Source organism: Schistocerca gregaria, chromosome 1 (genome assembly GCF_023897955.1).
Source record: "Schistocerca gregaria isolate iqSchGreg1 chromosome 1, iqSchGreg1.2, whole genome shotgun sequence".
Classification (NCBI taxonomy): Eukaryota; Metazoa; Arthropoda; class Insecta; order Orthoptera; family Acrididae; genus Schistocerca; species Schistocerca gregaria.
The window spans coordinates 536,890,393-536,917,931 of record NC_064920.1 but is presented as its reverse complement, the minus strand read 5'-3'; the positions used below and the strand labels follow the sequence as shown (position 1 = coordinate 536,917,931).

Below are 27,539 nucleotides of genomic sequence, written 5' to 3'. Positions count from 1 at the left end.
GACTCATCGTAAGCTGCAAATGGTGGAGAATAAATGATTGGGGTAGGATGTGCAAGGGGCAACACAGCAGGCAATGTAGATTGAAATGGATCCAAACTGGCCTAAAGAGAGGCAAGTGTTTGCAATACCTGGTGGCAAACACTTCCTGCTGTTGACTGAGATGCTGCAATGCTGCAGTAAGAACCCCTTGCTGATCAACCAGCTGGCATAAAAACTCATTAGTAGCACCATCAGAGATTGTAGACACATCAGAAGACCAACCAGAGACTGAAAACCACATGGAGAACAATCCCACACTCGTCATTTGTGTTGTAACTTGGACATACAGCACAGTTAACAATATTAGTACACCTTTCTTAGACTTGGCATGTACACCAATCACCATAACATATACCAAACACAATAAGATAAGCTAAATGTATGCAAGCAGAAATAACATGATAAACGACTGCGAGTGTAGTGCTGCAAGGTTTAAATAGGCATTTGTCGGTGGCGGGGTGTATCGGAAGTTTACAGTACTGAACTCTCACAGATGACAACACACTGCTAATGTGAGCGGCTTTCAAGTGTGCACGCATTACTTCAATGATAGTTCTCAATTAAACTGACTATTTTATCTCCTAACTGTTAGTTGTGGCCAAGTATATGCTTTTTTTAAAACCAGAATTTTCTTATATCTACACTGGTGATGGCTGAAGATGTGACTCTGGCATTTTCCAACAGAAGAAAAGTACTTGTCACAAGCTTCTGGTATCAGATAGTGGTAACTGATGGAACTGCCTTTATAGTTGATGGTAAGATTACTAGCTGATTTGTTCTTACAATCTACAAAGCTACTTACAACTTTCCAAACAGCTATGACAGTGTTACTTGAGTTTCTTAACATCATGGCTACATACATGGTCCACTCATACTAATATGACCACCACCTATGCCCAGTGCCAATGTACAATAAACACTCATAGACAGCAGCTTTCAGCACTAGCAGTGGAGGCAACAAACGAATTTCTGAGGGGATACAGAAAACAGCGCACTAATTGTCGAAGTGTGGCAACAGAGTAATTTATCTGACACCAAAAAAGGCCATGATTATTAGCTTTCGGGTCAAGGCTGGAAGCATTACCAAAATGGCTAAGTTTGTAAACTGTTCGTGTGCCATCATGGTTAAAGTATATGCAATATAAAAAATCAGCCCCGAGGCAATAGTGGTGCACCATGGGCCATATATGACAGGTGTGAAAGACAGCTGCGCAGATGTGTAGGGGCAAATAGACATGCAAATGTTGAGCAACTGATCACCCACACAAGCGAAGAGGCTACCAACAGTGACTCCTCAACAACTGTTCGGCGAGTGTTGCTGCTTATGGGCCTCCACAGCAACCGCCTGGTTCACGCACTCAAGCTCACTGCTGTTCATTGGTAACGAAGGCTGAAATTTGCATACCAATATCACAAACTGGGCGTTCACTGAATGATGACAGGTGCCCTGTTTAGATAAATCATGTTTTAGGCTCCATTGGACAGTGGCCATTGGCATGTACAACATGAAGCATCTGAAAGCAAACATCCTGCACCAATCGTCAGACAAGGGAGCATTATGGTCTGGGAAATGTTTCCATGGCATTCCCTGTGTGACCTCATCATTTCTGAAGGCACAATGGATCAACACAAGTCTGCATCTGCCCCTAGGGACCGTGTCCCTACATGCAGTTTGTTTTTCCTTGACATGATGACATTTACCAGCAAGACAATAAAAGTGGCACACAGCTTGCAATGTACATGTGTGGTTCGAAGAGCACCATGATGAGTTTAGTATATTCCCCTGACCACTAAATTCCCAGGATTGGGTTTAACCCAGTCGAATCTGTGAGACCACCTCAAATGGGCTGTTCACGCAATGGATCCTAAACCGAGAGATCTACTACAACTGGCCACAGCACTGGAGTTGGCACAGCTCCATATCCCTGTCAATACTGTTCAGAACCTCACTGACACTGCAGATGTTATAAAAGATGGGTATTCAGGCTTTGGACACGTGGTCACATTAATGTGACTGGATACTGTGTTTCTCTTTTCTGCTGAAGACAGAGAAAAAGATCATGGAGAGTGACTGACATACATTAATTAGTAAACTCAATAGTTTACCAATTACTGTATAAAGCTTCACACCTTGCTCCACATCAGTACTGAAAATACAGCCCTTGGTGTTTCATTGATTGTGTTTTGGACTACCTACTTTGGGTCATGACAACTTAATCTTCAACTTCTGATACTTGCAAATTAGATGGTTATTGTCATTTGAGGATGCTGTATGAAACTGTAGTGATTGGAGCTCTGCAAATGTAATTGCAGCCTATTATGTGCAACAGCTAACACAGCTGACATGCACTTCTAATGTTGTGGTAATTGCAACAGGGGCAAAGATATGGCCTAGAAAAATAGCTAAGATCTAATAAACACATCAAGAAACAAACTAACTTGCATTGTGTCAAAATGGTTTTATGTGATGTCCCATTTGGACATGACCTTCCAAATTGGCCATTTGTGAACGAAGAAGTTACTAGTATAAACTGGCATATTTGTGTGTGTGTGTGTGTGTGTGTGTATGTGTATATGTGTCTGTTGCTGAAAAAGGCCTTAATGGCCAAAAGCGATAATTGTGTGAATCTTTTTGTTGTGCCTATCACGATTCAGCATCTCCGCTCCGCTATCTGGTGAGTAGCAACTTTCCTTCTCTAATATTGTTAAATTCCATCCTGGATTTTCCATTGTTTAGTTTATGTGTGTATGTTGTCTATTACTGATGAAGGCTTTGCTGGCCGAAAGTTCACTTTCTGCCAGTCTTATTGTTGTGCCTATCTGCAACTCAACTTCTCAGCTATAAAAAGAAGGTACTGCACACATAAACAATGTTATCCAATTTGCAGCATGCTCAAATTCTCCCAAGCTGTTGAAATTATTGCATAATGCAAAAAATTGTGTAGAAAAAATAATTTTGTACAGGAAATTCAGACACATTTCCCTCTTTCATATGTGACAAAAATATATATATGTACAACAATACACTAATTCAAAGTTAGAGTAAAAAGTCAGGCATGATATATTATGTATCAATTAGTGAAATAGTTTAGCATTTTATTGTACGTTATACTTTAAGTGAACATCTACTGTACAGAATTAAAGGTTGGTAAATAAGTGCCTAATTACAAATTTATACTTTTGTGCACGGTACTTGACAAATTTTATGAAGCCTAGTGTGTTTTATGTTATCTGTTAACTTGTCCAATTTGGAAAAATATTTTAGTCCCATGTGGTTCCGTTTTAAGCAAATTTAATTGTAATTGTAGCTACTCAGGAATAAGCAGCACACTGCAGTCACAGTGCAGTTTTGTCAGATACCTGTCACCAGGGATTGAACACATTATCAGCAGTTTATAGTCTATTATTAGATGAAATTGCATGCTGTATTGAAAGATATGAAACTTCTTGATTTCTCAATCACTCACTATACTAGGATCTCTTTGTTCACACAAGAGTAATTAAACTGAGGTGCTGATAATCTTTAGACATAAAAGTAATAGGCTATCCACTGACATTTGCATTTTCATGGGAAAAAGCTGAACTTACACTTTATAGTGATGCTCCCTCTGCCATTTAATACAAGGTATTTGCCAGGCAAAAATTTTGCAAGGCAGGGCAGAGATCCGACATACTTCTTTAATTGTGTAAACTTCTTCTCACATGCCTCTAAATGTATAAACCTGACACCATTCATATGTAACTGGTCCAAATGATATGAAATTCAAGCCACCTTAGGCATAAAGTGAGCATATAATCTATTTTATACTTGAATTACTTCAGTTCCTTGAGGTTCTTTTGGATTGTAATCGGCTTTTTTGCAATTGCATGTTCTGCCATGTTTTCTAAATTTTCTGTACTCAATATTTACACGTCAAATGGAATGTCTAACACTAAGATGTGCTGTTTTTCCACATACACAGGCAATTGTAAATATGCATGCACTAGGTATACTTCTGAAAAGATCTGATCTCTGGCTAAATTTGTTAACAGTTATTCCAAACAAAGAATACCAAGGTGGAATCCAAAATTTTCGGGACTGGTGCTGCTATCTGGAAAGTAGGAGTAGTAGATCTTTGCACCGCTAGGTGGTGAGAGCTGCATATCTGATCAGTCAGAGTGCAGAGTGACTTTCAGCTGGGAGGACGTGTTGCATGTCCACAGTGATTTCCGTAATATTCTGTGTTTGGTGTGTGGCAATTTTACGATGGATCCGCGAACAGAACAGTGCTTGTGTATCAAATTCTGTGTGAATCTTGGGAAAAGTGCTATGGAGACCCTTGCAATGATTCAACAAGTGTTTAGGGGACAGAGCATGACCCAGAGAAAAAGCAACAATTGTCCCACTGGAAGAGCCAGGGCTCTCCAAGACCCAAAAATGTGAGACAGGTGAGGGGCAAAGTGAAGAGCATGATCATCGTTTTCTTTGGTACCAAGGGAATTGTGCACAAAGAATTTGTCCCATCCAACAAAACGATGAATTCCGCATACTACTGTGACGTTTTGCGGCGGATTCGTGAAAACATGAGGCGGCGACAACGACCCAAACTTTGGTGTCAAGGATACTGGCTGCTGCATCATGACAATGTGCCCTATCACACGTCCTCGCTCACCAGGAACGTTTTGGCAAAAAACAACATGGCGGTTGTCCCCCACCCACCGTACTTGCCAGATTTGGCACTTGCAACTTCATGCCATTCCCAAAACTGAAACTCAAGTTGAAAAGAGGATTCAAGAAGCATCGCTGGCAGTGATAATCACCCTCAAAGAACAGGACTTCCGGAAAAAGTTTGACAGGTGTGTACGTGCGGATGGGAACTACTTAGAGGATGATGGAGACCATTAGTCCATAGATACAGTTTCCAACAGATGGCAGCACCAGTCCCGAAAATTTAGGATAGCACCTCATATGTCTATATATTACTGAGAAATGACTAGGGACTTGATGTGGGTTGAAGTTTCTGCAAAGGCCCACCAAACTGTTTGGCTTTTTTATGACAACTACCTGGGGTAGCCAGAAACTACAAGCAATATAGGAGAGATCACTCAAAGGCCTCTTGAAGATTCTATATCCTTTTTGGATTCTGTGCTACAGTCAGTAATAAGGGGAACCTTATAGGATCACTTTGTTGTCTGTCTGTCAGTGCGATTGTTAACAACCCTTTTTCTCAGGAATGGGTATTTGCTTCAAGTTGAAATTTATGTCGCACTCTAAGGTCTTTGTCCCTTGCCGGTGTAAAAAACTTAAGTGCCTAAGTCAATGCAATCAAAAGATATGGCCATTAACATCACAGATTTTGGTACTAGAAAACACACTCATCGAAACCTATAGGGCACTTTCTGTTTGCCTAGAACCATGAAATTCACAGTACAACAAAAAGAAAATTTGGTACATTGTGAGTTTGTAGTTATATCGCATGAAACCTCTTTTCCTCAGGAATAGATTGACATGTGTAAGCTTCTAACTCACTGCAGTCAAAAGATACGGCCATTTATGTCACATATTTTGATACTAAAAAACTCGCTCATCAAAGCTTCCCATTGGCCTGGAATCACGAAATTTGGCAAGAAGTAAGATTTCACAGTAAAAGTAAAAGGGAACAATCTGACTATTGTGAATTTGTAATTATATCACATGAAAAAAAAAATTGTTATTTGTTATCCAACTGTTTGTCTGTCGATTCATCTGATACGACCATTTTTCTCAGGAACGGATATACAATTAAAGTTGAAATTTATGTCACATACTAAGGGCTACAGTTCCTTGGCTTGTAACAAATGTAAGCTTCTAAGTGAATTCAATCAAAAGATACTGTCATTTATATCAATACTTGGAAACTCATGAAAATACATTCAACAGCCCAGATCACATAAAATATTTCTTTATTTAAGACGATTGGTTCTGACAGACTGTGCTGTCACCTTCACATCATAAATTTTTTGTTATTGTAAAATGTATTCATTTTGTGTTGGACTCTACGCCAAGGTGTCAAGTGGATGTTTACATGAGATGGGCACATTCTAAGGAAATGACAACAAAGTCTGCTGAAACCGGTTGTCTTAAATAAAGAAATATTTTATGTGATCTAGGCTGTAGAATATCTTTTAGGAAGTGAAACAGATCACACCTTCAGTAATCCCTCTGCCAGGCACTTAAATGTGATTTGCACAATATCCATGTAAATGTAGAATCTCAAAATGAGAAAAGTCAATCACTCATGAAAATCTGTAGCATACTTCCCAATTGGCCTAGAACCTTGAAATTTAGCAATAAGGAAGGTTTCACATACAAGTAAAAGAAAAAGTACCATAAAGTGTTCACACACACACCCACACATACACACACACAAAAGGTCATCTGTTATCTGACTTAAAACTTAAAAAGTCTCAAAAGTCTCAAAAGTCTTGGAATTCCAAGAACTGATGTCTTGCCAGTATTGATATTGATAATAGGCAACAACTGTCAAAATTATTGACTCCCAGGATGATGAACTGTATATATGTATAAAATTAAGTTTGTACAGAACCCTCAGACCAGGAGTCTTCGCACCTGTCTGGTTGTTTTAACTAGGTGGTGCATTACAAATGGAGCAGAGCACGATTAACAAAGATGGTTGTCCCCTCACCTTAAGCGATGCATGGGTTACCAAACATGGTATTCCTTGTGCAGCTTATATAAATCTATAAATGAGTTTTTTGAAATATTAGGTTCACTTATTAGGTATGAGAAACCCAAATAAGGAAAATGCATCAAGACTGAATATTTTAGAAGCTACCAATCAGTTCACTATTAAAAATTATACTTTTATAAGTACATTTGACATGCAACTTGTTCTGTCATCTAGCCTCTCAGTGTATTTCCTTTTTTACCTTAATTAACCACTTGCCACTCTATCCTGTGAAGTGGCAGTGAACCAATGTTGCCACGACAAGTTAAGGCTCTTTGTCAACCTGGAGCTTTAACTCAATGGTGCTGGCCAACAGTATGATAATTAACTTTCTTTTTGGAAATTCGGTTATTACTATGGACCCCAGCTCTATGCTGTGAAGCAATATAGTATTTCACAGTGAAGTCATGTGCTTCCCATTATTCACACTGTACCAGGTATTCTTTATTCTTGCAGGCATAACATATTGTGCTTTATGAGGGCAACAGTACTTAATATGTCTGTTACAGCAAGTACAGCAAGATTTATGAGACTTACAACTATGGGCATTATTTGCAAAAATGCTGTGTTGAAGTGGTATTTCTCTGCTTTCACATATGCCACCAGAGCCAATGTTACATTACATATTCATTTTCTGGAGTTTTTAAAGATATTACAGAGGTGCGTCTGCTAGCTACTTTTCTTTTTTCTTTACTCTGCCATATCACTTTACTGTAATGCAACAGTGAGTTGGAGGAAAATGATGACAAAATACTGTCAATCAATGAATGCTGATAACAACACTGATTAGCAAAAATGTTTGCTACTTTCACTTTGTCATCAAAGGCTTCCTGTATTTACAATGTTCCTTAAAATGCTTGAAAAATTTCCAATACTTCACTAACTGCAAGCTCTGACATTATGAAAGCCTTAACTCTGGTTTCATTGCATTCTTATTAAAGAAGTTGCTGATTTGTGATCCACATTACATACGATGCATCCCTTTCTTTTTAATAATGATTAAACTCAAGCCTACATGTCACTACAATCAAGCTCTCTAGAACTTTCTAATGGTATATTCATACTTGTAAATAATGGCATTGTTGCACTGTAACATAAGAAATTTGTTTATTATTTAGTAAGAATGCACACCTGGAAAAGCAGTTTTGCTGCGTCCAAGAAGTGGTTTGCCTTGCGATAGAGTTCTACAGCTTCGAGTAGTTTATTCTTAGCCAGCAAATGGCTAGCGTATTTGGAAAGTAAATCATTTATCTCTGGGAGTTTGTACTGTTTGGCTAATTCAACTGCTTGGTCCCACTGATTTAAACCAACACATGCATCAACTGCTGGTTTTATTTGACCATACTGCAACAAACAAAAACAACATTTAATGAGTAGGTAAATAACTGTCAAATAATATTTTGAATGAACTAATAGTAAATTTTGCTACCTTAGTGTATGCCATGACAGCTTGTGCACACATCCCTACTGATGCAAACATTTCACCGATAACAGGCAGGAGTGAATGTTTGTCAGGGAGATTTGCAACACACGATTCTAGAGCAGCGTAATCTTCTAGCATGTAATAACAGTGGACCAAACGTTCTTGATTGCGACCTTTTTCATAGTATTCCCTGGCACCTTCCCTTCAAATTATATCAGACCAACCATTAAAATAAATAAAAAGGTAATACAATGAACTGAAACAGCAAACACATATTGTCATTTTGTTTAGTGTGTAATAACATACCAATTCTGTCTATCTGCAAAGTAGTTGCCAATTGAATTCCATGCCTGTTCCATCTGAACATCTGAGCCACCAGCACCCATTTTCATTAGCTGCACTACTCTAAACCAGTCACCAAGTTTCTCACGAAGGGATATCGCTAGATCTCTAAAATAAATTATACAAAATTACTTTACAGACAGAAATATATTGTTGCGTGTACCAGCAAGAAATTCTAAATATTCTAAATATGTGTACAGTTAAATATTATAGCATTACTACAGAATTTATTTATAAAACAGTTCTATACAGCCTTAACTTATGGATCAATTGCAGGACTTCTATGCCAGAATAATCAAATCATTGCAGAGAATACACATACTCTTGTGTATTTATGTTAAAAGACTATCATTTACTTCATGCATCGACTACGCCATCCTACATTGAAATGATTATGAGCCTATCCTAATCTACCTCACAAACATAAAAAACTTTGTGTGAATGTAATTTATTTTTAGTGTGTTTACACAAATTTATATGGCAACAATGTGACTTCATTATACCATTTCAGGAGGAGGATTCCACAGTGGCAAAAATATTATATTGTAACCCTCTGCTGAGTCAGTAGATAAGGATCAAGAATGGCAACCACTTATCTATAGCTGACTGATCAGGGTAGATAAACATGTATCAGCACAGAGATTTAACTAGCTTCACATACACACACTGAGGCACCCTTCTGCATATGTTAGTGATCACATGCCACACGTATACGACCTCCACCCCCCCCCCCCCCCACCCCTTCCCCGTAACGCATGAGTGTGTGCCCACATCGCCCCCCCCCCCCCCCCCCACGAGAGTGAGAGAGAGAGAGAGAGAGAGAGAGAGAAAGAGAGAGAGAGAGAGAAGCCAATCATGGCCTTTGATTAATCATATGTGCATGTGTACGGTTTCCTCATTTGTGGTGATATTTGCAACCTGTCCCAGTGATTACCTTCTCTATAAATATTCATTAATAATCAGGGTGTTGCTTCCTCTTTGTATATTATCATTTGTGACTTTCTTTTTACTTAGTCTCTCACCTGCCAACCTCCACAAAGTCCGCCCCCGGTAGCTGAGTGGTCAGCATGACAGACTGTCAATCCTATGGGCCCAGGTTCGATTCCTGGCTGGGTCGGAGATTTTATCTGCTCAGGGACTGGGTGTTGTGTTGTACTAATCATCATCATTTCATCCCCATCGATGCTCAAGTCGCCGAAGTGGCGTCAATTCGAAAGACTTGCACCAGGCGAGCGGTCTACCCGACGGGAGGCCCTCCTCACACGACATTATTATTATTATTACCTCCACAAAGATACTAATGTATCATATTTCCTTAAGTTTCCAAAGGAAATTTAGATTCAGAAGTGTTCACTACTGCTCATTCCTTTAGTATATAAAATATTCCAGATATCAATATAATTACATAATACATACTACATAAACAAAGAAATTTATCAATTAGTCATGAACATAAGTTGGTACAAAGGAAAAACAGATCAAACCATTACTTGTTTTGGTGACTATTTAAAAGCTGTAGGCATTGTTACATAGCTTTCAGCACAAACATGTATTACTTTAACTTAAGTTTTCTACAAATTTCAAACTGCTAGCACATGATTTTGTTTTGTTTTGAGAACAGATAAAAAAAAAGTGTGTTTAAAGAGTGAGAACTATTCAAAGATTATAATACCTACGATCCACTTCAAGATAATACTTCTCAGCATCATTAAAATTCTGGAAATATGCTGCGACTTCAGCTTTCTTTAACGTATCATTTTGTATATTCTGCAGTCTTTTAACAAACTGAATTCCAGGGTAATCACTGCACCGAACAAATGCAGCTTCTGCAGTGGACAAGTCAAGCTGTTGGACAGCAGCCTCTGCTAGAAGCCGCCTGAAAGTAAAATCATATTTCAGTGTAGTATACAAATAACAGTAATAATAAAAACCATAAAATAAATAAAAAGGTATCTGCTTCCTACTACATATACCCTCCTCACAGTAAAACAAGCACAGATGAGTGATGTAAATGGTATATTTGTAATGTTTCCTTTGTCACAAGACAAGAGAAATGGAAAGTGCATGAAAGAGGTGAGAGAGGGGTGGGAGAGGGAGAGAGAGAGAGAGAGGGAGAGAGAGAGAGAGAGAGAGAGAGAGAGAGAGAGAGAGAGAGAGAGAGAGAGAGAGGGGGGGGGGGGGATTGCTCTCTTACACCTTATGCAAGTCTTCGCTTGTAAATTTGAGAAAGAGCATTCATTTGAAACACTGCAGAACTCTCAAAGCCCTACTACTCTCTCACTTATTTCCCACACCCCACTTTGTCTAGCAGTTCTGCTTTTCTTTCCTTCCCCTCCCATATCATTTAGTCTCTTAACACTAACAGATTTTTACCCTCACCTATAGATTTGATCACTCATTTGTCTTGCAGCTTCTCTTTAATTCACAGTCATTGGCTTGTGATGTGTCGTGTAAATCCACAAAACAGGAGTTGGCACTGACGTCTTTTCAGTTGTGAAAACCAATTCAACTGCAGCACTGACATGGTTTTCATTAAAAATCATTTGTTATATTCTTTTGTTCTCTCTTTGTTTTGCATCACTAAATATCTACTAAGTCTCAATTCAGTGTATCTGCACTTGTCTTCAGATATTTCAGTGTCTATGGAACATTTGAAATTCTAATATTCTGCACTGAAGTTAATCAAATATTAGGTTTCTTCTTCCTTCAGATCACTCTCATCTATAATATATCATATAAATAAAATAGAAAGAAACTTCCACATGGGAAAAATATATTAAAACAAAGATTCCAAGACTTACCAAGCGGGAAAGCGCCGGTAGACAGGCACAATAAAATAACACACAAACACACACACAAAATTTCTAGCTTTTGCAACCAACGGTTGCTTCTTCAGGAAAGAGGGAAGGAGAGGGAAAGACAAAAGGATGTGGGTTTTAAGGGAGAGGGTAAGGAGTCATTCCAATCCCGGGAGCGAAAAGACTTACCTGGCATGCACACACATGCTTGTGTCTGTATATGTATGGATGGATATGTGTGTGTGTGTGTGTGTGTGTGTGTGTGTGTGTGTGTGTGGGCGCGCGCGTGCGAGTATATACCTATCCTTTTTTTCCCCTAAGGTAAGTCTTTCCGCTCCCTGGATTGGAATGACTTCTTACACTCTCCCTTAAAACCCACATCCTTTCGTCTTTCCCTCTCCTTCCCTCTTTCCTGAAGAAGCAACCGTTGGTTGCAAAAGCTAGAAATTTTGCATGTGTGTTTGTGTGTTATTTTATTGTGCCTGTCTACCGGCGCTTTCCCGCTTGGTAAGTCTTGGAATCTTTGTTTTAATATATATCATATAAATATGTCTCTCACAGCATTCACCTTTGAAAAATAAAGTGATGTTCATAAAGTGGTCCACAATATGCTAATGTTTTCCAGAAAGAGAAATGCAATGTTCTTTCCAGAAGTAACATCTTCAGCTGCACAAGATACCGAATAAAATTTTCATTTTATCCCAATACATGTACACGCTGCAACTTAATAATGGCAGTATCAAACAGAATACTGGTAGCTTCTATGCAAACTATCTTTTGTTAGTTCATCTACAAGTCAGTATTTGTTCTCTTGTAAAAATTTTCTGAGTAATCACTAACTATTCAATTCAATAGTTCCACAATATTATGTGATCAATGCTTCCAGAGACACTTTTAAATTTATTTATTCATCCACAGATAGTCTCACAATGATACATGGTTTGTCAACATAATGCAATCAAACACCCATATGCATAGAATATACAGATATGTGTTTTTATGTCTGTACAGCTTTATGTGTGAGGAGGTAGGTGGCCTTCAGTCTGTTGGTGGAGTCCTGATGAAATGTATTCACTCATGATGGCAAGACTTGCAGTGCAGAAGAAAGGTATGAAGATTAGTGTGTAAAGTGTCATTTACTACAAGCTCACTAGAGATGGGATACTAATGATGTACAGGGATGAGGAAAGAAATTGCCCATGTCTTTTCAAAGGAGCCATCCCTTCATTTGCTTTAAGTAATTTGGTGAAAAACATGGAAAGTCTAACTCCTGACAGCCAGAAGAGTATTTGAATGCCAATCCTACTGAAAGTGATTCCAGTGCCTTAGTCATATCACCTCCTCATTCAGTACAAATCTCATTGGAAGGAGGGCAGATGAAAAACTCAGTGTTTGGTTCTTCAAAGATTTGTTTAGTAGGCATGATAGTGTCAGGGAAATGCTGCACAATGTCCTTGGTAGAAGTTATACTAATTTTGTCAAGGTTTAATCTTCAAATTCCAAGAGAATACACTTGAAGTTAAGTGTCAGGTAACATCTTTAGCAAAGAGAATGAAACATATAGTATCAGATTACAAGATTATTGGTGAACATTTGAGCATGTCATATTATATAAATATCCTGTTGACAATGAATTCAGAGATGGATTACCAGGATCAAAACAGGTCAATATAACACATAAAAAAGTTTAACAGAAGTACTTGGGGAACTTAAATGTAATCCCTGGGAGAAAGGCAACATAGTTCTTGTGAAACTTTGTGGGTGAATTTAGGGAACATGTATTTGGAAAAGAATGTAGACTATTCTGCTGCCATCATCACATATCTCATGTAGGAATAATGAGACAATATTATGAAAAGGAAAGTTGCTATTCACCATATAGCAGAGATGCTGCTGAGTTGCAGATAGGCACAACAAAAAGAATGTCACAAATAAAGCTTTTGGTCATTAAGGCCTTCATCAACAATAGACGTACACACACACACGCGCGCACACACACACACACACACACACACACACACACACACACACACACACACACAACTTGTGTGTGTGTGTGTGTGTGTGTGTGTGTGTGTGTGTGTGTGTCTATTGTTGACAATGGCCTTAATGGCCGAAAGCTTTATTTGTGACAGTCTTCTTCTTGTGCCTATCTGCGACTTAGCAGCTCTGCTATATGATGAGTAGCAACTTTCCTTTGCATAATATTGTTACACTCCATCCAGGAATAATGAGAATTATGTAAGAGAGAGCAGGGCATGTACAGAGGCTTATGGATAGTCTTTTCCCCTTGCTCAAAACATAAATGAAATATGGAAGAAAACTGATAATAATCAGTATGATGTACCCTCCTGGGGAGTATTTATGTACTTGTAGGTGGTTGGCCTTGGCCTTGCTGAAGGAACCATACCAGCATTTACCTGAAATTGTTCGGAAAAACCACAGAAAGCCTAAATCAGGATTACCAAATAGAGCACCATCCTCTCAAATATGAGGTCAGTGAGACTTCCTGGAAGATTAAAAGTGTGTGCCAGACCAAGACTCGAACTCAGGACCTTTGCTCTTCCCAGGCAAGTGCTTTACGAACTGAGCTACCCAAGCATGACTCATGATCCATCCTCACAGCTCTACTTCCAGCTGTACCTTGTACCCCCTTTCCAAACTTCACAGAAGTTCTCCTGAGAAACTTGTGGCACTAACACTCCGGAAGAAAGGATATTGTGCAGACATGACTTAGCTATTGCCTTGGGGATATTTTCAGAATGAAATTTTCACTCTGCAGTGGACTGTGTGCTGATATGAAACTTCTGGTAGATTAAAACTGTGTGCCGGACTGAGACTCAAACTCGAGACCTTTGCCTTTTGCAGCAAGCGCTCGACCAACTGAGCTACCCAAGCTACTACGCCCAAAGCACATCTCCAAATTCTCCCTTCAGTCCGTCTGAAAGACTGAATCAGTGACGAGAGTGAGTAGTGAGATGTTGAGCTCAGGAGGATGATGAAATAATGCAATCATGCACTATAGATCTTGGCCCATGACTTTATTGTAAACACAATACACTGTGATTATGTACAGGGTGTTCCAAAAAAAGTGCCAGGATTTTGAATAAGTGCTACAGAAAAAAACTGTTCAAGATAATGAAAGGATTTAATGCCAAATTGAGAGTAAAAAACCTTAAGTTTTGATGTTAGCTCCATTTGTCACTCCGTAGACGTAAAAATGATACTCTATTTCATGCCACGTAGCATCTCTGGTGTTACATTCATGAAGGCTGTCAAAATTTGCTCTTTCAGATGCCTCAAATATAGAATTTCTTCTGCTTAGACAATGTTTTTGACATAGCTCCAGAAAAAGAAGAACAAAGCGTTACAATCACGACTTCTGGGAGGCCAGAGAATAGTCACATCCCTGCTGTTTCTTTAAATAAATATATTTTATTGACCTTTTTCATCTCCTTGGGTAATTTATTACACCACTTTATTCCCTGATAAAAAATGCGGTTCTGAGTTTTTTATTTGTTTTTCCTTGATAAATGTTAAGTCCAAACTGGTTCTTGTTCCATGATTATGTACGTAAATATTTGTGAAATACTTATTAATATATTTCCTGACATGCACAACAGATTGGTAAATGTATTCACTTGGTGCAGCAAGGATAGACAGTTTTTAAATAGTTCTTTACAATGAGTCTAAATACAACTTTTAGTACACTTTCAGAAGTGTAATTATAACCTGATTTGTCCAATGTCTTATGCAAAAGATGCTTTAGTAGACATTAAGAGCAATAAATACAATACAATAAAATCCAAGACCCTTTTCTACAGTTTGAAAATAGTGTCTATGTTTTGTGCCTCTGATCTCCAGGAAAGAACCCCATAGCTATGAATTACATGTACACAGGAATAGCGTGTCATCATAAGACATTGGCTGATACACAACACATTCTTTTGTTTTCTCTCTTTATGCTGAAGTGTATGCTGTTTGTTTTCTTTATGTTCTAAGTTAATTTATTACATACTTCCAAATTGTAACCATCCTTAAGGGTTTTATTTGCTTTCTCTATTAGGAGTTCTGGTATTTCATAAATGACTTTGATGTTGCCATCATCGGCAAAAATAACTTTTTCTTCATGTCTTATGCTGGGTGGATAGTCACTGATATATATCAAGAACAGAACTGAACCCAATGAACTATCCTGAGGTACACCTATATCTATGTGTTTCTTGTATGACAATAGTTTTACTAACAATATATCATCATTAGATATGTGTACTACCTTACACTCTGTATTTTCCAAATAAGACTGGAACCACTTGTTTTCTATTCCTCTTACACCTATTTCTTCTAGTTTGTTTAGTAGTATTTTATGGTCAACAGACTGTCATCCTTGTCAAGAGCTCCAAGTTTCTTTTTTGTGAACTCTGTAATGGCTGACATTGCACTTTTTTCCATTTCAGAAACGAAACTATGCTTCATTGAAAAGGTTTTAATTGAATGGGGGAGTTGAAAAAGGTGCACATTCCACAAATTTCACAAATTAAACTAAGATAGCCATTTTCTTCTTTGGCCGTATCGACATCCATTGAGCATAAAAAAGAACATCTTCCTCTACTTCAAATGCGCTTGCCAACAATAGTTAGATATGAGTGAGTTTAAGAAGGGACATATTCCTGGAATATGTTCCTTCTTCAACTCAAAGCTGCACTAGTGTTGTAGACACCCACCACAGCACTAGTGCTCGCTGCTCAGTCATGTGTTTGGCGTGTAATGTAGCAGATGAGCGAGCTGTTTAAGGTTATGTTGGTTATGTTTACAGTGAAAAGTGATAAAATCAGATAGTGAAGTTTATTAGTTTTTGGTTTACTTTAACCAAGTAACAATGTCAGCAACAGACAGTGACAGTGGTGAACCAAGATGTTAAAAGGGAAGACATTACAAAGAAAAACATGTACGGGAGATGGAAAAGTTAGCAAGGCACCGTGGTAAGGAGTTTGTAACTTCAGCAAGCATTAATGTTCCAGCCAAAACAACTGGCCCTAACTGTAAGTGTAGGAAGGAATGCATGGATAGTTTCTGCATTGAGGAAAAGAACATTATTAAAACTCTATATAGTGGCAGACCTAAGAATGAGCAGGATACATTGTTAATGAACCTAATTGAGAGGTATTAGGATGCAAGGCACAGGCCATCAAATGAAAACTCCAAACCACATGAGTCCTCTATCAAGTACTTTGCCATGAAAGGGTCAAGCAGAGTTGAAGTACGTCATAATGCTTACATAAGCCTACATGCGGTATCACACAAAGTTATCATTAGGTTGACACATATTTTGGCCTCTGGGAAATCCCCTATTGACATAAGAGGTAAATAGAAAACCGTTCTAATGCTGTTCCAGCCACACATCTAAAGTACTTGAACATACTGATTCATTTCCAAAATATGTTGCTCACTATGTGTCTACACCAGTCACATCTCGATGCTCAACTTAATGTGGCAAAAATGCATGAACTTTTCATATACAAATTTACTGACATGAAGAATGTAATTAAGTATGAGTTTTACTTAGATTATTTCAAGAAAAACTTTAGTTGCCAATTTGGCAGACCTCAGGTCGATGTCTGCAGTACTCGTGAAGACCTGAAGATCAAAATTAAGTCAAACACTCTTAATTGATATGCAAAATGTGTAGCATCTGCTGAATTAATGGTGCATAACAGACATGCTAAGCAATTTTATAAAAAGATACAGGAAATAAAAGAACTATCAAAATCCAGGCCTGATGTCATGGGAATTTCTTTCGATTACATGCAAAACCTGCCACTACCACTGCTGTCTGTATAAGAAGTATTTTACCTTAGAAAACTATGGTTCTATGTCTTCAATGTTTATGACATAAAAAATGGCAAGGCCCATTTTTATACCTACCCAGAAGGTGAGGGAAACAAAGGGCCAAATGATGTATTTTCAATGGTTTTGGATTTTATCACACATCACATTACCGAAGAAGAGCAGTACCTCCATGCATGTGGAGGCCAAAACAGAAATCATGCTCTGTGCAACCTTTGTGCTCCTTGACCATGAACAGTAGGTTCAAGGCTATACATCAGTATTACCCCATTAGAGGGCATAGCTTTATGCTATGTGATTGAATGTTTGACACAGTGAAGTGTGAAGTCCGGTGACATGATCGTGTCTACTCACCTGAACAGTGCAACTAAATGATTGGTAGTGCGAAGAACACACAGCCTACTTTCGAAGTGACTACTAAGCAATGTGATTTATTTTTGGAATTCAAGAACTGGTGGCCACAGTACTTTGTGAAACAGCCTAGAAGTGTAGAAAGCAGAGCAGTTTCTCTCAAAATAAGCACATACAGACACTTCATCTTCAAAAGTGATGCAAAAGGGTTTGTTGAAATGCCCGCCTAATACTGACAACCCCGTAAAATGGACCTTCAAGCTGAAGAAAACAAACACTGTTGAAATTCCTGACAGCAAGGCATATCCAATGGGAAAGATTCCCATAAAGAAAGAGAAACTACAGGATCTCCAGAAAGTTAAACACTACATCCCAGATGAGCATCGATCTTTTTTTGGTGAAAGAGTCTCTTCGATACAAGAGATGTTAATGAAGATGATGTTGAAGACTAACTGATCCACTTACAAGGTAAGAGTAATAAAAACATATTTTAAAGTAACATTTATGGGCTATGTATCACATACTACTAAATAAAACTAAAAGTAATAATGATAGTAAAAATATAAAAAATGTTCTTTTTTAATGTTTTTCAAACAAGGCTTTTTTTCAGCTGCTGATTGACTAGAATAAGAAGACTGATGACTGTCTACTATGAAAAGTCCAACAATGAAAAATGTTTAATCAGAAAACATTATTTTTTTATAAATATACGTAGCCAACAGTTTTGAAATATATTTTTTTGCCTTTTTACAAATATTGAATAATTTTACTTGCTTATTTCTGAAACCTTTTTAGCATAATCCACAAATTCGGATAAAGTTTGTGCATTTAAAAACTTTGAGCTGAAAAAGGTACATATGTCTGAACATATTTACGCAGTTATATGGTATATAACAAATATTTATACATAGGTACCACGTACAATGTGTTTTCTACACTTAATTGCACACATTCACAATAGTAAATTTTTCTGTATAACAACCAGTTTTCTCACAAAACAGTTCTTTTTTTTTTGTTTGCTGAAAGTTTACGTTTTGGAATGTCTACCTTTTTCAACTCACCCATTCAATTATTCATGTAACTGTCTTTCAGGATAGGTTCAATTATTTTTGAGAATGCTGACAGTAGTGCATATAGTGCATGTGAACTCCTAACAAACTGCTAATTTGCACACCATGGTTTCTTCCACTTCCTTCAGATAGCTTCATAACCAATGCAAAGTGTTGAAAGGAATAAAGAAATCTGTGATAATTCTACAAAATATTGTTACCACAAACGAGGATGTGGATTCTCTTCAATGAATGTTGTTGCTTCTGCTATTCCAACCTTATCCAAAAGGTCTCTGGTATCGCGAAGCGATTTCACTTCCATGTCAAGAATGTTTTCTGAAGTTGGCCTTTCAGGATTCTGCATGATTTCATCTAACAACACTGCTCGAATCTCTAACTCCTGGAATCAAATAATTCATTGAGAATAATTAAAACACACAAACATCTTCTGTTCTGGGCAATTACTCACACAAACTGGAAATTTCATGGATTACAAAAGAGGCATTATTTGTTAATTGCAACCATAAGACCGACAGAGCATCCAGCAATTTAGTTTCAACTGAACATGCACTGATGACTCATATTCGTAACTTACAACTATGTAATGCACATAATCATTTCACACGAGATATGTTGATTATTAAAGTCTTTCCTGTTTCTGCTGCACTTTCCACAGCATGAGGATAAGATGAACATAAAATGGAATTCTTGACTAACACACACTTGGTGAATGAATACTGGTGATAGGGTACTTTGCTAGACATTTTACAGTGGAGCACAACTGTCATCAGCAACACAATGAGTGAGCAAGAACATTATCACCAAGTTTTTACTAAAAGACATAAAATTTTTTAAAGAGCATTGCATCTCTACGAGTAGAGGGTGCTTTCTTTTTGTGGCTTGTGGCATCATAAGATGAAAAGCTCCCTTCGTTGCAACATAACTCTTTCTGGTTAGCTTTGTGATGTTAGGTATTGTTTTAGTCTCTATTTTTTACTAGTAAAGTATTTTTTTATCATTGATAGGCGCTCACTCAAGCAATTTTCATCTCTGCAGTGACACCTCTGTTGCAAAATAAGTAAGTAAAGAGAGGCAACTGGTAGTCGTGGAGTCGAGTGGGTGCAAGAAGAAGATATGCTCATATCTTTGCACTGTTTTTGTTAATGATATAGTAAGTTTAAAAATGTGACTACATTACTAAACTATCCAATATAATCATTTTCCATATATGGTTAAGTAATTCAAGCTGCAACTGCTTCAGCACATTCAAGAAGGGATACAAATAAGAAAGACATATTAGAATTTATTGATTGATGGGTGATGGAGCAAATATGAATATGGTCCAGTCAAGTTAAATACATACTTTTCTGCTGAAAAAATTGTACTAAGTGCTTCTTTTATTCACCAAGACATTCCGTAGATTAACTTCTTCCACTGACAAAGAATAATAATGTCCACTATGACTCCACACTCTGGGATGAATTTTGTTCACTTAACTGTTTCTACTATGAAGGAAAATTCTAACTCTGCAGTCCACCTTGGTCCATTCCTACTTATATGTTATGTTGATGATTTCCCAGTTACACTCAACAATAATCCCACCATTACAATTTATGTTGATGTTACATCTGGCATCTGCTGGGCAGATACTACAGGTACTCTATCTTGATAGTTGCAGAACTTTATAGCAATTGTAAGAACTTATTTTGAGAAGGCCATAAAACAGTTAAATATCACAGTGGAAGGTTCTCTAATACAAGGAGTAAATGTAACAAGTAACCAAATAGTTGAGATTCTGAGCGAGCGACTGATAGGCATGTAAATGTTAGAAGGGAAATAAGAGTAGTCCACTGAATTACAACATGATGTTGATTTACACCAGTATTTTGGAACTGTGTTCAAACATTACAAATTACCTCTTTATTCTCATGAAGTGATGAGTGCTATCAACAAGGGATCTCAAATTGATTTCATATTTCTTGATTTCTACGTTTTTGATACTGCACCTTATAAGAGACCTCTAATCAAACTGCGTGCCTACATAGTATCATCTTAATGGTGGTGCTACTGGATTTCTGATTTTCTGTCAGAAAGGTCACAGTTCATAGTAACTGATGGAAAGTCATTGAGTAAAACAGAAGTGATAATTGGTTTTCCACAGGAAGTGTTATAGGCTCTCTGCTGTTTTTAATCTGCATAAACGATTCGGGAGGCAATGTGACCAGCTCTTTTTCGTTGACTGCAGATGATGCTATCATTTGCCCTCTAGCAAAATCATCAGAAGATCAATACAAATTATAAAATGATTTAGACAAGCCATCCATATGCTGTGAAAAGTGGTAATTGACCCTGAACTATAAAAAGTGTAAGTATATGATTACTAAACAGAATCCATTAAATTTCAGTTAGATGATAAATAACACAAATTTAAAGATTGGCAATTCAGCTAAGTACCCATGGATTACAATTACAAGCAACTGAAATTTGAGTTGTCAAGTACAAAATGTTGTGGGTAAGGTGAGCCAAAGCCCGAGTTTTACTGGCAGAACACTTACAAGATGCAACAGTTCTACTTGAGAGATTGCGTAAACTACGATTGTCGATCCTCTTCTGCAGTACTGCTGCATGTTTGGGACCATTACTAGAAAGGATTTACGGAAGACATAGAAAAAGTTCAAAGAAAGGCAGCTCATTTTGTATTGTAGCAAAATAGAGGAGACAGTGTCATTGATTCGATATATGAGTTGTGGTGGCAATCATTAAAACAATATCATTTTTTGTTGTGGTGAGACCTTTTTGCAAATTTCAATCACTAATTTTCTCCTCTGGATGCAAAAATAATTTGCTGATGCCCAGCTACAAAGGGAGAAAGTTCAGAGCTCACATGGAAAGAGTTAAGTGTTTACTTTTCCTGTGCACTATTCGAGAGTGGAATGGTGGAGAGAGAGTCTAAAGGTGGTTCAATCAACCCTCTGCCAGTCACTTAAGTATGAAGTCACTATAGTTATGTAGATGTACATAAGACTGAGAACTTCATGAGCTTTCAGATAAATGCTTTTTCAGAGCTAGAGTACACACACACACACACACACACACACACACACACACACACACACACACACACACCTGTGCACTAGCCTTGGCTTATACAGGATGCCAGCATTCCTGCACTCTGCACATCCTCTCCTCCTCACCCACTCCAGCTAATGCAACTGCTCACTCCAGTGAGCACAATAACAGCAGGGGTAATGCACAGGCACACAGGTTTGTGTGTGTGTGTGTGTGTGTGTGTGTGTGTGAGTGAGTGAGAGAGAGAGAGAGAGAGAGAGAGAGAGAGAGAGAGAGAGAGAGAGAGAGGGGGGGGGGGGGGGAGGGGTGCTCTAGCTCTAAAGAAGTTGTGGACCTTATTCCTTAAATTAATTAATTTCAGAGTTAATGTGGGCTAAACAAATGTTGTATACTTTAAATCCAGGGCACCAGAATGAAGATATTGTTGTCTCACCTTTCTCTGTATGTGATGTTTGTGAGTTTGCATAGAAGACAGATTCTCATAAAAGCGTATATCCATTAGAATATTACCTATGAAACTATGTGGTTCCAGAGACCTCTTAAAGTTTCAAACATCAATCCAGACTGAGCCGATGAGTGAAAATTTGTACCAAGGTTCAGATTCAAACCTGAGTCTCCTGCTCACTAGGCAGATGTGCTAACCACTACCACCCTCGCACAGTGGCTTTGCACAATTGGATGGACTACCCTAGAATGACTCACTTCTCAATTCAAATTCCCATTCATGATGCAGACCACTTGGTACATCAAAAATATTACCTATTTACCCAAATACCAAAACGCTAAGGGTTGAGTCAGACTAACATGAAAAGGGTGTTTTTATTATTATTTTGCAGAAGGGAATCATGAGGACTGAGTGTGGTTAGGCCTTTTGCAGTACACAATTGTGTGTATTGTGTTTTATCTAAGTTCAATAACAGTCCATTTTCACAAAGAATCAGTTATTAGCTTTCAAGAAAATTAATTTACATTTTCAAGAGTTGAAGTTCAGCCATTAGGCATCATTATAGTAGCTGTATCATCAGCAAAGAGAACTATACAGCAAAGAGAACTTCTTGGATATATGATATTACATAGCAACAAGAACAAGAGTGGACCCAATATTCTTCCCTGTAGTAGACTTGTAATAAATGTTCCCCATTCTGAAGACACTGTTACATTTGTTTTCACTTCCAGGGTTTCTTTATGCAATATTCTGCCACCTTTTAGTTGAAATGAAGGAAGAAAGATTGGGGTTTAATGATTTTTGGTTGGATAGGATGAAAACCAGTTACAGAAAGATATCCGATAATGAAATACTGTAAATTCTTGAGTTGAATACTGTGAACTGTTCAGTCAGATGAAATTTGGTAAAAAATACCAGTTAGTAATATTTAGTCATTTAAATATTGTATAACCTGATTAGTGAAAAAAAGACGAACACGTTCGGTGGGGAGATCTTTTAAAATCAAAACTGATACTGACTAAGTATCTGATCAGAGCTGCTGGTGGTAGTGGTCAAGTGTGCATGAGGTGTGTCTGCTTGTGTGAATGTGTGCATGTTTTCTTTGCTATAGAAGGCTTTGGCCAAAAGCTCTAATGTGTAATAATCTTTTAGTTGGCCTGTCAACAACTCACTGAGTCACCTTTACGGTGATCAGAATTTACCCTTTTCCTAACATCGTTAATTTGAGAGACATGTGTTATAGTTCTTGCATGGATATAATTCTTCACCAGTGCATCTGAAACATATGTAAGTAGTAAGATTAGTTGGTAATTATTGACATCTGTCTTGCTAACTTTCTTGTAAAGGGGTCTGACAACAGCATATTTCTGTCTGCAATGAAACATATTTTGTGATGATGATCTATTGCATATATTACTGAACACATCGCATATCTATGAAGAACACAATTTTAGTACTTTACTTGAAAAACTATCAACTCTGTGAGAGTTTTTGCTTTTGAGAGATTAATTACATTCTTATTTCTTTTGCAGAGCATGGAGTAACTGCAAATTGCCTGTATGCATGTGGCATTGCTCCTTGCATATATTCTACTGTTTTAACCCTTGAATTGCACATGCTAAACTTTTGCACTACTTCAAAGAAGTGACTATTAAATATTATGGTTATCTAACTTCTGTCATTTATTTTCCTTCACAAGTCACACACATGCACACACACACACACACACACTCACACACACCTCTTTGCAGCTACATTGTGCTGGTTGAACAAACAAGGCCAGTATTGCAGTTTGGCAGCTAGACTGGGGTTGTAGGTTGTGTCAGGTGGAGTGGGTAGAAGGAAAAAGAGACAGAAGTCAAAGGAAGGGCTGGTGAAGCGTAGCTGATGGCTTGGAGAGAGGCAGCAGATATGCATGATAAGAATACAAGCAGATGTACAGGATAGGAATGGGGCAACAGAGCTAGTGAGTTTGTGCAGCGACCGATGACAATGTTGTGGAGCAGTAGATTTGGAGAGGATGACATGAACAGAGGAAGGGAAGACTGTTGCGTAGAGCGTGCGGGTGTAGTGGGTCAGTGGACAGTGAGGCCAGGAGGAGTATGGTAGCAGAGGATGTGTTGTAAGGATAACACCCATCTGCGTGGTTCAGAAAAGCTGGTACAAGAATGATAATGGTTGTGAAGCAGCTATTAAACTTGAGTATGTTGTGCTCAGAATCATGTTCCACCCCTGGCTGGTCAACTCTGCTCTTTGTCACAGTTTGGCGGTGGCCATTCATTCTGATGGAGAGCTGGTTGGTGGTCATGCCAACATAAAATATTCTGCAGAAATTTCAGCAGAGCTGTGTATGATGTGGCTCCTTTCACAACAAGTGCCCTGCCTCCAATGGGATAGGGAAAGACTGTGACGCGACTAGAGTAATATGTACTGGATGGGTGAACCATGGAGGTACTCCTAAATTACTTTACACTGTGCCATTTCGGTCTTCCAAAGCGATATGACCCCTGTGGGAGATTTGGAGTGGGAGTAGCATATGGATGGACTATGTGGCCATCAGAATACCACTTTTAGAGGGATGGGAAGGATCTTGGATAGGATGTCCCCCATTTCCAAGCTTGATGGTAGACAACTGAAGCCTTGGTGAAGGACATGGTTGAGTTGCTCCAGTCTGGGATGATGATTCGTGATGAGTAGGATGCTCCTTTGTAATTGGTTCTTGGGGTTGGTGGGAGGACTAGAGATGTGCGAGGATATGGTGTGGGATATCTGGTTGAAAAATAGGTCTGGGGGATGGTGCCTGTCAGTGATGGCTTTTTCCAAAACTTCACACATCCTCTGCTCCTGTAATCCTCCTGGCCTCAATCTCCACCAATCTCCACCCTCTACCCTAAAGTTACCCGCTTCCTCGGTCATGTCAAGCTCTCCCAATCCACTCCCATCTTGTGCGCAAGAACACACTGGCTCTGGGGGCCATGTTTCACATTCCTATCCCATGCACCTTCCGCCTCTCCTTCCCACATTCCTATCCCGCGCAGTTGTTGCCTCCCTCCAAGCCATCAACTACCCTCCTCAGCCCCTGCTCCCACTTTCTGCCTCTCTCTCTCTCTCTCTCTCTCTCTCTCTCTCTCTCTCTCTCTCTCTCTCTCTCTCCCTCCCTCTCTCTCTACCCACCCCATCTGACACAATTCCTAAGCTTAGTCACCTGCCAAGTCACCATCCTGGCACTGTGTGTTTGCCTGGCACAATCTAGCTGCAAAAATATGTGTGTGTGTGTGTGTGTGTGTGTGTGTGTGCGTGCGTTCGTGTTCACATGCTCGTGCATGTGATCACTTGCAAAGTTAACAGCGCCATGCTCACAGCGCTTTCACTATTTGGAGGATTTTACAATGTGCAGCGACTTGAGATTACATAAGGGACTGGCAAATAAATATGAGACATTTGGAAAAAAAAGTAAGTAAACTGTTTATTATTTCAAAAGTAATAATTGTAACTGTTAGTACATTTAGCAATGCCTTCATGGAGAAGTGTTTACGGTTGCCTATGCAACCCTGATTGTACCCAAGCGTACACCTCTTTGTCAGAAGCAAATTGACAGATATGAATGTTTTTCTTAGGGGCTCCAAAAATATGGAAATCGAATGGGAAGAGATCACGACTGTATCAAGGATGTGTAAGGGATTCCCAGCAAAACTTCTGCAGTGTAGTTAAAACAACCTTGTTCTGATCTCTCCCCTCAATTTCCATGTTTCTGGAGTCCTGAAGAAAGACAGTTGTGGCCATCAGTTTATTTCAGATGAAGAGGAACACACCTAGGTACGATAACTGTTCTGTAGGCAACCTTCGAACATATTTCCATGAAGGCATTGACTGGCTTGTCTCACAGTGGGATAGATATACAGTTATGACAATTGCTTTTGAAATAATAAACAGTTAAGTCACTTTTCTTCATTCGCTTCATAAACATTAGACTGCCACTTATATTTCATGTAAGAGACTAGCAGCACATGGAAGAAAACTAAAGACATTCATCTGTCAGAAGGGTAATTTTGGAACAGTACAGCAGAACTCCTTCTTGATGCAAAGTTGTACATAACTGTCACATGCCCATGCTTTACTCATTTTGTATACAATGTAGTAGAAAGAACACATGATTAATTTTGTAGGTGTTTTGGGGAGATAAAAGGAGTGAAATTTAGTACAAAGTTGTATCTCTGACAGCAACAATGGCTCTAACTGGCTGGGCAGTGAGTTAAACTGAGCTTGAATGACATATACAAGAACATCATTGCAGTGGATGGCAAGTGGTGGCGTGCCAGTATCTTGGTAACACATGAACAGATATCAATGGGTGAAAGATCTGTATTGGTAACACTTGAACAGATGTTAGTGGGTGAAAGATCTGGAGAACACTCTAGCAAGGGTAATAGTCGAACACCCTCTGTACTAAAGTAGGTCATGGATGCACAGACAATATGCATTATCTGGTGAAAAGTTAATGTTATTGAGACCTTGAAGATAGGGCACAATCACAGGCCTTAACACGTCATAAATGTATTGATTCCTATCCATATTGTTGACTACACAAACTAGTGGCGATCATGTTGTGTATCCAATGGCACCCCATAGCAAAGGTTTAAAATGTGTGTGAATTCCTAAGGGACCAAACTGCTGAGGTCATTGGTCCCTAGACTTAAGCACTATTTAACTTATACTAAGAACAACACATACACCCATGCCTGAGGGAGGACTCGAACCTCCGGCGGGAGTGGCCACGCAATGTGGCCACTCTGCGCGCACCCCATAGCATTACATTAGGTGCTGACCCTTTGTGATGATGGCAAATGTAACATGGAAACATTCCTTCTCCTTAAAGCCTCTGAACATGAATAGTCACTTGTGATGCTTTAAGTAGAACTGGAACTAGTCGGAAAAGATAATGTGTTCTCGCTCCTGTGTCCAGTACCCACCTATTGTCATGTGAAGGGAAACTGCAATAATGGTCACCATGGTGGCAGTCTGTAATGCTCCAGACTTTGTCATACTGTCTATGTGCACACCTCTCTTGCTGCACACAAGCAAATTTTCTGACTCAATGTATTTGACACGATTGTACTATGAAGTACAGCCATGAAAACATGTAGCATGTACAGGAGGATTCAGCTGCTCTGACTGCTGTTGTTTTATGCATATTGCAGTGTTATAACTGGCCTTCATAAACCACAAGCGACATTTTCATATTCTCTCATTTGCTACATGCAAACTATGTTTACTACAGAAAAAATGACCAGAACCTATTCTGTAGGAAATGTAATGCAATTATAAATTTTGTACTGGGATATGTTTTACCTCGAGACCATGATTCCTGACTTATTCAAGAAAAATGTTATTGTTTGTCCAACAACCAATAACATAAAAATCAAAGCAGCTGCAGACAAAAGTGTCTACCTTGGCACAAATTTAATGGCA

General features: G+C 38.5%; 1 protein-coding gene across 3 annotated transcripts in view; it reads right to left on the bottom strand.

Moving 5' to 3' along the window:
- Positions 1 to 27,539, bottom strand: part of LOC126355420 (WD repeat-containing protein 35) — a 189,599-nt gene that overhangs the window by 45,474 nt on the left and 116,586 nt on the right. For all 3 annotated transcript variants that reach the window (XM_050005727.1, XM_050005736.1, XM_050005742.1), the window contains 5 exons: positions 18,778 to 18,956; positions 10,184 to 10,387; positions 8,476 to 8,619; positions 8,176 to 8,371; positions 7,878 to 8,090 (listed from right to left, as the gene is read on the bottom strand). In XM_050005727.1, the coding sequence (XP_049861684.1) occupies positions 7,878 to 8,090; positions 8,176 to 8,371; positions 8,476 to 8,619; positions 10,184 to 10,387; positions 18,778 to 18,956 (936 nt within the window). The remainder of the gene's footprint in view (positions 1 to 7,877; positions 8,091 to 8,175; positions 8,372 to 8,475; positions 8,620 to 10,183; positions 10,388 to 18,777; positions 18,957 to 27,539) is intronic.